Source organism: Chelmon rostratus, chromosome 21 (assembly GCF_017976325.1).
Source record: "Chelmon rostratus isolate fCheRos1 chromosome 21, fCheRos1.pri, whole genome shotgun sequence".
In the NCBI taxonomy this organism is placed as follows: domain Eukaryota; kingdom Metazoa; phylum Chordata; class Actinopteri; order Chaetodontiformes; family Chaetodontidae; genus Chelmon; species Chelmon rostratus.
This window is the reverse complement of record NC_055678.1, coordinates 7,439,426-7,451,837: the sequence shown is the minus strand read 5'-3', so window position 1 is coordinate 7,451,837 and position 12,412 is coordinate 7,439,426. Positions and strand designations below refer to the sequence as shown.

Sequence of the window (12,412 nt, the reverse complement as noted above, 5' to 3'; positions counted from 1 at the left end):
CTCAGCCCTTTCATCTCCTCCATTACTTACTCTTTCTGTCTCTCTGCCTCTGGATTTCGCCATCCTTCCTCTGTATCAAAGAGGATTTGTGATGCTGTGTAGTGAGACTCTGGACAGCGACTTCTTATCACCTTGACATATTATCACACCCCCCTCCCCCAACAAACCCCTCTCACCTGCGGCTAGACCTCGGCCACTCTCCCCCTCCTCGTCGCCACAGAATCCGAAGCTGTCACGAATCCCGGCCACTTAGTGGAGGGGGCAGAGCTGCTAGAGCTAGCACCTGCCCCCCAGATCTGCTCAGCGTGGCTGGGGGAGACGGGGCCTGTTATTCCTCATAATTGCTGGTTGTCAGAAACCATTAGTGTTGGAGTATTTTAGCAGCAGCGCTCTAGCAGGCCAGGGAGTCAGCTGGGGTAGTGGGAGGAAAGAGGGAGGCTGGCTGATAGAAAACAAGGCCTCCGTGCCATCCGCTGTCACTCCATCCCTTGTGCAAAATCCCCCAGGGGCCACGTAGTATTTTACATACCCACCCTGACCTGCTGTAGAAACTCAGGGAACCCACTAGGAAGACCAATTTACACGGCTGGATCCGTCTGCACCAGCTGGTCCACTTCCCTGCACCTGGCTTCCCCCCGCTTCTCGCTGCACGGGCGCCACTGCCCCTCCTTCTTAAATAATTAATTTCTAATTTATTTCTTATTTCCACAATGCTGTCGTGAGATTGGCGGCCAACAGGCAGGTGCTAATGCATAAAGTGCATCCAGACTTTTAAAGGCCATTCTTCCGGATTTAGGCCGTCTGCCTCTGGGACTCCATTTTATTAAATATGTGCAAGGCAATTTTCCGCATCCAGCTGTGAGTGCGCTAATGTTTTGACGGCAGCTCGTTATATTGAGGCACACATTAATTCACCATTAACTACTTGCTTATTAGCATTAGCATTTTAGTTACTTATTGGCTCTTTATTAGTCATTATAAAGCACTTATTAATACCTTATTCTGCATGACCACATTCTAGCACTAGGCCCTTACCTAGATGTCAGTGAATCCAGGTCCTGGTTATCCAAGGACGGTTGACTCAAGGGCGGCTGGACTTGGTTGGGGAAACTTGAAGCGTTTCTCATCCAAGGGGCTTCTTCAGTACTAACTGACCTTTGGCGAGTCCCTGTTTAACCTCAGTGGTTTTCATGGTCACAGAAACCACCTGGGTCCCCAAACCCAAGACTCTCGCCACACAGCAAATCCTCTTTGGGGGCAGAGGAAGGACCCAGTTGCCCTTGATTCAACCCACCTTGGACAGGCATAGAGTTTTCCATCAAAAACCTCTGAATTACTGACCCACTGACCCATGAACAGCCTGACTCATGAGACCCCCTAATGACTCACATGATAGCCGGGTGGGTCGATGATCCTGCAAGAGGATAAATGCCTGGGACTCCCCACCAGTCAGTCAGAACGCAAGAAGCCTGTTGGATTAGAGGTGAAACGTCTTCTAGATTGATAATAAGTAAAGAAGTTGTTGAGCGATGTCAGTCGAAGTCAAATAACCAAACCCTTTAATAACTCAACCCATTGATAAGTGCTTTATAACGAGTAATAAAAAGCCAATATGCTACTAATATGCATGCTAATAAGCAACTAATTATTTGTGATTATGTGAACCTTAATAGAAAATGTTACCTTTTTGACAACCCATCATTTGAAAGAGCTGCTAACCGGTCGTATTGTTCCATAACTTGATCTGTGCGCTTTCCTCCTCTTCATCCAGAGCGTGATCTTCCCCGGAGCCGGAGACGACGGCATCAATGAGTACAAGTCTGTCATCTACTACCAAGTGAAGCAGCCACGCTGGTTTGAAACAATTAAGGTGCGTCTCCCTCCTCACGTCCACCTCCTCGTTTTTCTTCTCCGAGTGATATTTTAGTCATCGTTCTCCACCTCGGCTGCAACACCGGCCTTTGATAAAACTCTCGAATCCATTATTCATCACAACACAGGTTTCCATCATCAGTAATTTCCAGGATGTGGTATCTGCTGGATATTCACCCGTGAAGCCTAGAAGCATAGACAGACAGCGAGGAATATGAAACCATACAGTAGATTAAATGGTTCATGTGGTGGCACCCGAAATGCAAAGTTATTGATCCATGACGGTTTAAAAAAAAAAAGCACTTTTTAGCTCATTTACTACAAATCACTTGCATCACAGCTAACCCTTAAGCTAAGCGCGCCACCTGCCATCAGCTCCAGTTCATTTCTACACAGTTTGAAAATCTAGAGTTTGGGGCTCATTCTATCCAAAAAAGCTGCCCTGTTGAGTGTTTGCTTCTGGGTTTAAATGTCTCACACAGCCTCTTTCTGTCCCCGACCTCAGGTGGCTATTCCCATCGAAGACGTGAACCGGAGCCACTTGCGCTTCACCTTTCGCCACCGCTCATCGCAGGACTGTGAGTACAGACGTCGGCGTGTGAATAATCAGTTTCGCCGATGACCAGCTGCACAATTGGCTGCTAATCTGTCCGCGGCAACAAATTGTGGAAGATATCCAATCCAAGCAGATGTGTTGCACGGTGATAAATACTTTGAAGCTCACCCTTTGTCACATTAATCAGAGGCATTAGCCTGCCCCTGCACAAAGCAGAGCAGCATCATAGAGTGGCTTGTCAGAGACTACAGCTGGGATGTGAAAAATGCCTGAGGGGGCTCGTTTGTTTACTGGGACCAGTGTCTCGCTGAATGCAGCCAGTGTTGTGTGTCCTTCTGTTTTTTAACATTCTTTTTAATTTTGGGGGTGTAGAGGGCAGGGAAGCCTGGTATGCTGCCATCCCATCTGCCCGCCACATGGCGAGGCCGTCCCTCCAGCAGCAGGAGTGGCGCGGGGAAAAGGATTTTTGTTGGGGGTGATAGAAGCCATGACAGGTGTATACGTATTAAACAGTCAGTTCATATGGAGCAGAAGGCAAAGCAGAATTGGGAGGATATCAGCGCGGGAAACTCTATGTTTTCCTGTCGTGGAGTAATCTGCGGCTGTCACCGTCCTCCAGGTCCTAAAATCCCTCAGCTGTGTTTGCTCCTCACCTGCATGCAGGTGGTTTGGACGGAGCGGCCGGAGCTCAGTGCTGTCTTCTAATCCACTTGGAGAGCCTTCTTGTCATGCTTGGCACCTCGCTTCTGCAGCTAATGCTGTTACGAGGCATGCCTTTGAAAGTCTGTGACTTGCCGTTATCTTGCTGTAACGGTTGCTTTAGAAACCGGCTCACCTCAAGTGACTGTGGGACGGCAGGGGCATGCTGATGCTGCCCAGCTTTAACTTGTCACTGACAGTTGGCAATGCAGAGGTGTGTTGAAAACGCAGAATGGCTTGATTGCGCGCATTTGTGCGTGCCTTGTATTTCCTTATCAGCAACACCTGGCCGTCGATACACATGAATCTGACCTTATCCTCTCTGTTTGTCTGCATATGTCTGCATGACTCTTCAGCATCGAGCCACTTTCTGTCACTTCTTCACTGAATTAGTAAACTCTGCAGTCGAGGATGAACCCACTCTGATATCCGCCTGCCTGCAATATGCTGTTGAAGCTGTTGCATCTCCCATCCTGCTGGATTTAGCTTCTCCATTTGATCATCAGCCTGGAAGACAAGAGTGCCAATTGATGCAATCCCCCTTATCCCCCTTATCACGGTGTCAGACAAACTTTCATCTCATTGTGTAAATGATTGAACAGAGAATAATAGTTAATGTGTAAACACGACAGGGAAACTGTGATCGTGCCAAGGAAGCTGGTGTGCCTGCGCACACTCATTAACTATTCTCTAATCAGTTAGGCTGTGACATTAATCCTTGCAAGGCATATTGCAGGTATCACAGTAGCTTAAAATATTACATTCTGGCACTTTTATGGGAAAATAGGGAGCTCCTTAACCTCTCGATATGTGAGGAGGTTTTGAAGAAGAGCAGAGCAGAGGTGGTCTGTCAGATGAAGTCCTTTCAGTCCTCTGCCGTCGTCTGCTTGTGTCCTTCCTGCTTCCTCCACTGCTCCTAGCTAGTGCTGAACTTTTAGCGGAAACGCAGAGTGACAGAGCTGCTCATCAAGGCCGCTGCTAGAGCTCATGTGCTCAGTATCTCAGCCACCACCCCCCCCGGTTTCAGAATCAGGCCAGCTCTAACACAGTGCATCAGACTACCACTCTAACATTGTCAGGCCTCATCAGACTGATGGCTGCTATCACGGACGCCGCCGTGGCTGTAAGAGATCCCCGCCATCTTTTCGCTCCTGTTTCATCTGTCATTATGCCACTACCTGATGAGTGGGGTGGAGGGTAGGCTTTAAAGTGTGCCACAGTACACTCAACATAAATCTGAAGTGACAGCCCACCTTAGAGGTGGAAGACTGCAGAACTTCCACGCAAACTTGACTTTGATTGGCTCCAAAAAGTCGCTCTGTCCTGAAAGTGACCCTTTTTTTTCTCCCGGAGTTTTGAGAGCTCTGCTCTTCTTAGGAAGTCGCTAATACATTTTTCTCAACTGGGTGGCATGCGTACAGTGTTTTCCCTCCACTGGTTCCTCTCAGGCCAGCCCAGCAATTATTCACTGGCGAGGCTGCAGGCAGCAAACCAATGAGGGGATTTATGCAGATAGAATGCACAAGATACTGCGGTGAATCATGTCAGCCGGCACGTAAATTTGAGCTTGTTGATCCACAATGATGATATATGCGGCCCTATCCAAACGCTTGGTTACAGGACAAAGTCATAACTCTCTTGCTTGTTTACGCAGTGCTCCCCCTCAACCCCCCCCAATGCAGCGACACATGCGTGTATGCACGCACACACAGGCAATGAGCATCTTCTCTCCACCCTAGCTGGATTATACAAACCGTTCACAGCTGCAGGCCTGGGATCAGAAGTGCAAGCGTTTATTCATGTGCTAACAGGAAGTGGACGCACAAGACAACTTAGTCCAAACTGTGTTGCATGAATGTCATTAATAGGCTGCTAAAAAAAGGGGATTTTCTTTTCTTTTTAAATTTGCAAATGCGATTTTTAAAAAGGCAAGTCTTGCATATTTATGCAATGATCAAAATTTTAGATATTGGATATATGAATTTCTACTTAACTATTACATTCATGTCATTGCACCTCCCATTTGCCCTCTACCTTGTGCAGTTAATTTGCACTCATGGATGAGTTGGGACGCTATGTAAAACATAAATAAAACAATGCTACCTCATCAGCTTCATTGATTTTTGTAAATATCTGCTTATTCTGAATTTGATGCAGCAACACGTTTCAAACAAGTTGGGACAGGAGCAACAAAACACTGGGAAAGATGTGGAACGCTCCAAAAACACCTGTTTGGATCATTCCACAGGTAAACAGGTTGCTTGGTAACAGGTGATAGTATCATGATTGGGTATGAAAGGAGCATCCTGGAAAGGCTCAGCGAGGATGGAGCGAGGTTCACCACTTTGTGAACACATGATTGGATAAAGGATGTTACTACAGGGGCTCAGGGACACTTCATAAAACTGTTGTCAGTAAACACAGTAAGTGATTGAATTCTGATTTGTTTTGCATAGAGTCCCAGCTTCTTTGAAATCAGGGTTGTAGCATGAAGTGCTCTTAGGGGAAAAACAACAACGCATGCACAAATAGAGTCACAGCATTAACGCAGACATCAGAAGGGAGCAGTAGTTTTGTGTGCCGACTCAGGAGCTGACTGAGGGCCTGTGGTGCTGAGATTTACATGTGGGATCTGTTTGTTTGTTTGCTCGTTTGTTAATGACTTGTTGTAAAGTCAGCTATGCAGCAGGGTTTACTGAAAAGGATCCGTGCTCTAACAGCTCTCATGCTGTCTTTGATTTCCTGAAGATGCACACTTTTCATAGAAATTATTTTGCAAATATACACAAAGAGCGCAAAAAACGGGAGAGTAAAGTCGATCTCAAACACAAACAACAAAGATCAGCTTCTCCTCCCGTCCCGCTGATTCCTCACGTGATCCTTTTCTTCCCCCCGACAGCCAAAGACAAGTCAGAGAAGATATTCGCCCTGTCTTTCGTGAAGCTGATGAGGTACGATGGGACGACTCTGAGGGATGGCGAGCACGATCTCATCGTGTACAAGGTAAACAGGACATATCCCGTAGCGCCGTCTGTGGCGTTCATGTATGCTTGTCGCCGGTACCCGCTGGCCCGGCCCACGTTTCTCGTGACATGACCACGGCAGAGATGAGTACTGTGTGAAAAATTGGCCTGTCTTATTAGTAGCTGCCATAATAATAGCTGCCTTCTATGGAGAGCTGTGTGGTCGGTACGCATCAAACCCCACAGTGAACGGACTTTACTTCCCAATTAAAATCTCTTGTATAATGATACCTTTGCATTATGCTGCCAAATTATGTTCATTAAAAGTTAATAAAGGCAGAATTCGTTGCATTGCCTTTGTCAGTCAAGGTCGCTCTCACATGCAACAAACGGCGGAAAAAAGCTGGTTCAGCGACGCATCTTAAAAAGAGCACACACAGTAATAGAACATAATACTTTGTTACAATATAAACAGCAGATCTGGATTTCAGTTATTCTGCTAAAATGAACGAGCTCCCTGAACGAGCTCCGCTCTGAATTCTAAATTTGCCGAATCTCATCCTCGAAAACCAGGCGGAAGCGAAGAAGCTGGAGGACTCGTCTCTGTACCTGAACCTTCCCGCCACCAAGCTGGAGCTGGAGGAGAAGGGCTACTCTGCCACGGGGAAAAGCACCCAGAACCTGGGCAACTGCACCATCAGCAAGGACTCCTTCCAGATCTCCACCCTGGTCTGCTCCACCAAGCTCACACAGAACGGTAACAGCCTCTGTATTTCAGTCAGCATCTGTGTCTTCCCCCATTCATAACTGAAGGTGATGAAGAGTGATCTTCTAGCAGAACAAAACCAATTTATCTTCAAGCCACTTAATATTACTGCCTATGTTGTTATTGTCCCAATTATGTAATGCTGGAAAAAATCCATATTCTTTCACCCTTTCACCACAGATGCAGTAGTTTGCGTTTATTTCTAATATTTCTAATATACTCAAGTGAGCTTGAGTGTATTAGAAATATAAAAGTCATTACAAGTAGACTTTTACTCTTTGTTCTCAATTTAAAGTATGTTTGACACATACTTAAAAAGTGCACTTCTAATGTATTAAAATGAATATACGTACTAATTCTCCGATACTTAAAGTGGAATTTCAGAGTACTTATAAAAAGTGAACTTTATTCTAAGTGTATTATAAATTGTACTTAAGTGTACTAAATCGCACATAATTTTAATAGAGAACTATATTTATTTTCCTTCGTAATGCACTGTTAGCAGGCTTGATTAAAATGTACTTTAATTTCACAAGATTTGACATATTTAAGTATATTTCCAACACACTGGTGATATAATGCATTTGTACTGCCTGTTTTGAATGATCAGGAGTCATGATTTTCACTGGTGGCCTATCTAACATGCTTTTTTCACTTGAAGTATACTCAAGTATTACTAACTGGTACTCAAGGACTGCTTGAGTACTCTTAAGAATGCTTGAAGGTGACAAAAATAGCACAAAGTGTACTCAGTGCTTTCTTCAAAAAAGCGTGATGTTTTTTCACCTCAGCATGTTCACACTGTTGCCGGGATAAAGTAGAAATTTCTTTTGTTTTCTCTGCGTTGTGGTTTGCTAATCGTGACGCCGCCTCCCGTTACCCTCCATCTAAAGACGGAAGGAATAGACGCGAGCAAACTCGCAACACCTGTGTACGTTTGCCTGTGTGCAGCCCAGAGGACGGTTCATTCCAGCAGTAATCATTCTCACATTTACTTCAAAAAGACATTTCTCAATGTATTTTAGCCGAGCGGACTCTGGATGTCGAAACCAGCCTCGGGCAACAGCGTCTCACTTTGACAGACAGATTATCCACACGCGGTAACCATATATCACTTAAAGTAGGACCCCAGGACGCCCGCCGTCTTTCGCTCCTTCCACCTGGTCTTTGCACGTGTCCCCATGTTGGACATTCGCCCACACTGAAGGGTTCTCCTTCATCCTTTTCTCTCTTTCGAACCTACCTTCTCTTCCTCATCTCTCCTCAGTCAGTCAGCAGATTTCAGTGCGTCTCTGCAGACGACAGCTCTGCTCTGTTTACAGCTGCCAGTCTGGTGGAGTATTTTTTTTTTTTTTTTACTTCCTCGGGATGCCGAGAAGATCTACACTTATTAAGCTAAGGAAATCCCCATCTCTGCCCCGTGGCTCACGGATTAAGGATTTTGGCCCCAGTGTTTATGCATGTTTGTAAATTCCAGACATGCTTGTCTCTGTGAAAGGCTGGTCAAACGCTCCCAGCTCTGATTTCACAGTTACTCCAAACAGAGCCGTCCCAAATGTCTGCTTTGCTTTCCTCTCTGCTTGATGCATTGTGCATTCTTTGTTTTGTTTTGTTTTTTTTTTTTTTGGTATGCAGGACTGAGTCACCATTTTAATTAGAGCCAAAATGAAAGCTTCCTCATTCCTCTGTGCTTTTTGGCCGCAGCCTGAAAGAGGATAAAGAAGGGGCCGATTCACCACGGGCTAACTTTGACTGGAATTGAAATTAATTGTTTTACTCGCCCACAGCAACACCCTGTTAGGAGTGCATCTTGTCGTCATGTTTTTATTCATGGTAACGCAGAGATAATTTTAAATAGTCGAGCAAGGACAGAGTGAGAGGAAATGCTCGGAGTGAGCTGTTGAAGCAAATTGATGATGCGTGTGGTCCAGCGCTGAAGTCTTTTTGCAGTGGCAGAGCGCTCACTGAATAATCCTTTTATATACCCACAAAAACAGGCAATATGAACCTGTTTTTACCTCCTGGAGCTAAATATGATATAACCCTCCTCTGAGGAATAGCAGATAAAGTAAAGCCGGAGAAGATGAGCAACTTGTTCTCCATATTTTTCACTTTATTAAAGGATTATTTCACTTTATTGTAACCTGGATCTTATTTATGTCCATAATTTCCAATAACATTGTCCTCCAAAATGACGGCATGAATGAACGTGGCAATATTGCTTTTACCAGTTTTGCCAGATTAACCAAAGCACTGTCTTTGGAGGTAAAGCGAGATGGTGATAATCCGCCACTTCACAGTCCAGTAGGTCAAAGTTGAACCAGCCTGGAAGCCATGATGGAGGTTTACGACATGCACTGTGAGCAGCGCTTTTATAGTCCAGCTGCATGTTCTGCTCCCAATAAGTTTGACCAACCCTGACCAAATACGACTGAAGCTGTGATAAACTGCAATTATCCTTTAAAGAAGTCCAAGGTACTGGATTCCATCCATGCATCACATAAATGGACCTAACTGCATTGCTATATGTGAGTATGACGGACGCAGCATCTGAGGCCATAAACCTCCGGTAATGCGATTTTAGTGTCAGCGCTCGCATTACGGGGCTGCTGTTAACGCTTTATGCCTTGTGCACTTATGGAACCATGTCAGCACCTTTTTTGAAAGAGTAAATAAAAATAGTAGTTGATCTTGATGCGCTAGCATTGTGGAAACACGGGATTTTCACCTGACAGTGGTTTTGAAGAAGAGCAGCAGCTCTCTGTCCGCATCGATCTCCAGTAGAAACCCTCCATACTAATGCTGAGGCCTTATGTGACCTTGGAGTAAATCTTCTCTGTCTAAATTTGTCCTTGTTGCTCTCCAAGATGTGGCCCTGATATAGCATGCACGATAAATGCAGCTGCAGCGTATATTGCGTGTCGTGGGTTCCTTCCTTCTGTGCTCAGGGGGTGGTGATGCCAGCCAATGAGCAGCCTCGCTTGCAGAAGCGGAGCCTGCACGCACTGATTATGCTTGATAGAGAAGCGATGTTAGCCACCTAAACCCTTGTCGAAACTGTCACTGTGCAGTATTTAACATACAAGATGAGATCAGTCTGCACCTTGTTTGTCCACCTTGTGTTCCTCTCTATCTGTTTTCGCTGTGTGAGACAGATTGGCAGCAGTGTGCGTCCCGTCAAGACGATTCAGTCCTATAGAGCAGCACAACTCCTGATATTTACCTGCCGCTTTGTGGTGGTAATTCGCCAGGCGGCAATAGGTGCTTGGGGATCAGACTGCCTCGTCACTGCACGCTGAGTTTGATTAAACAGAGAGGCTTGTGTGTGCATGCGTGCACGTGTGCGCGCGTCCCCCGTTCTATGTCCTCCCACGCCAAGGCTCTCGGAAAAGGTTTGAGTTCTTTTAATAAAGCAGCGCAGAGCGAATCTATCTCCGACTGCGCCGGAGTCTGCCTGCTTTATTAAAACCTGAAAGCTCTTTAAACCCCCCCCCCCCCCAAACAGGCTAGCTCGCTCGCTAGCTCGGTCAGCCGGTCGCCCTTCTGTCCTCCTGTTCCAATTTTCCGTCTATTCTGATTTCTCCTTCACAGCTTTAGACACTTCTTGGCGAATACTGGGTGGACGAAACTTCTAAACTACATCTGAGAATCAATAAAAATATGACACACATTTATGTACTTGTCCCAAATCTAAATAATAATAATAAACTTGCAGCTCAAAGTGCTTTACAAGAAAGAAATCACATGCCCCAAATGAGTGCTTCACATAGAAAAGACAGAAAAAAAAAAGATTAAGAATTAATGTTAAATACGATGGATAATATGATAATAAGGAGGAAAATAAAAATAAAGACAACGCATAAAACCATGGAATGAAATAATGAAATATAGGTAAAAATACATAGAATTCATAATATACAAGTAAAATACAGCATTTTAAGAGAAGTGCAGCAGTTTCAGACCGAATGTGGGGATGATTGTTCTCTCCAGCACATCGTTACCTCTGCCGAGGAGGTTATGTTGTTGGTCCAGTTTGTTTTTCTGCAGGATTACAGAGAAAAACTGATGGCAAGATTTTCATGAAAGTTGGAGGAAGGGTGAAGCGCGGGCCAAGGATGAACCCATTAGATTTTGGAGAGACTCTGGATCACAGGGCGGATTCACAAGCCATTTCTCGCTTTCATTAAGAAGGCAGCTCGAGTGGAGTAAATAAAATCCAGCAGATGATAGTAAAGTTCGGTAAAAACAAATCATGGCCAACTGAATCGATTCATTTAAAAAAAAAAAAACAATGAACATATTCATTGATAATCTTCTTCTTCATCGGCTCAATTCATATTCAGCTCATTCCTGCTGGTTGTTTCTCCTGAAGACTAACTCAGGCAGAGGGGCCAGAAACGGCTCTCGAGTGCCCCTTCCAGCAGCCTGCTCGCTTCACACACACACACACACACGACACCTCGGCCCTGATCCCCACGCTCGAGACGAACCGCTCTTTTTAATTATGCCAGATTCATGCAGGCGGTCTCCCGGCGCCAGTGTGAAGTGGCTGCCGGCTCTTTCCTGGGTATTAGCAGCGTGCCTCACTAAACGCAGGCTGGAGGAGAAGCCGAGATCTAATGACAGGAGCTGAGGGAGGATCCAGCTTGGTGAGGGATCTGTTTACAGCCTGGAAAAAAAAAAACTAGTTTCAGAGCAGGGAAGCTTTAAACCGTGTGTGACGCCGCTGTTACATCACTGTGTTGACAAAGCCTGCACTTTTAAAATGTACAAGGCTGTTACCATTAAAGAACAAGCTGCTCAAACTACTTAATGGTTGTGTTTGGTTGTAAAAGTGAACAGAAAAAACGCTCTTATGATGCAAGATGTGCTGTAAACAGAAATTGAAATGGTAATGTGAAGTCTTTAGCATTTCAGTCGTGCAGTGACAGTGTCACCTATTCTCCCAGAATTAATTATTCCACCACTCTCCATCTGCCAGTTTTTGCAGCTTTTAAATTCGGCTGCCTGCTAAGACAGATGCTTTTTGTCGAAGGCACTCAGCGATTTCCGTGTTAACTCCCAGGCAGACCAGATCCATCCCACACACACTCTGCACCACTGTCCCGTGTGGCCCCAGTGGGGCCGAGCTGCCCGATGATTAATGCTCATTTCAATCCATTTGTCTCTCTGACGTGCTGAACCGTCAATTCTCGAATCCATACCTCCCTGGGGAGGGGGATCCCTGATAGTTTAGACAGGGGCTTGTGAGCGGGCCACGACAGGTTGTCAGGTTCGCGGATCATCGGCATCCATCACACTGTCGCCATGCTTGATTGACTCTACCAGCCAATCAGGCAAGGTGAGTAAGTAAGTAATGTAGGCAGGCTATGAATCTGCTATAAGAACTGGACTGCAGCTACGACGATTAGTTAGTTTGTGTATTATGCGCTCAACAAAAAAATAGCAATTTTTTTTTGCTAATTGGTGAATCTGGTGTCATTTTTCATGCAAATGCTAAATATTCAAGACTTCTAGCCCCTCCAGTGTGATGAGTTGCTGCTTGTCTCTGTTTAA

At 45.4% G+C, this 12,412-nt stretch overlaps 1 protein-coding gene across 1 annotated transcript in view; it reads left to right on the top strand.

The window, feature by feature from the left end:
* dock1 (dedicator of cytokinesis 1) overlaps positions 1–12,412 on the top strand; it is a 179,198-nt gene that overhangs the window by 32,992 nt on the left and 133,794 nt on the right. Inside the window, exons 15-18 of the mRNA XM_041963484.1 lie at positions 1,772–1,870; positions 2,378–2,450; positions 6,027–6,130; positions 6,664–6,847. Of these exons, the coding sequence (XP_041819418.1) occupies positions 1,772–1,870; positions 2,378–2,450; positions 6,027–6,130; positions 6,664–6,847 (460 nt within the window). The remainder of the gene's footprint in view (positions 1–1,771; positions 1,871–2,377; positions 2,451–6,026; positions 6,131–6,663; positions 6,848–12,412) is intronic.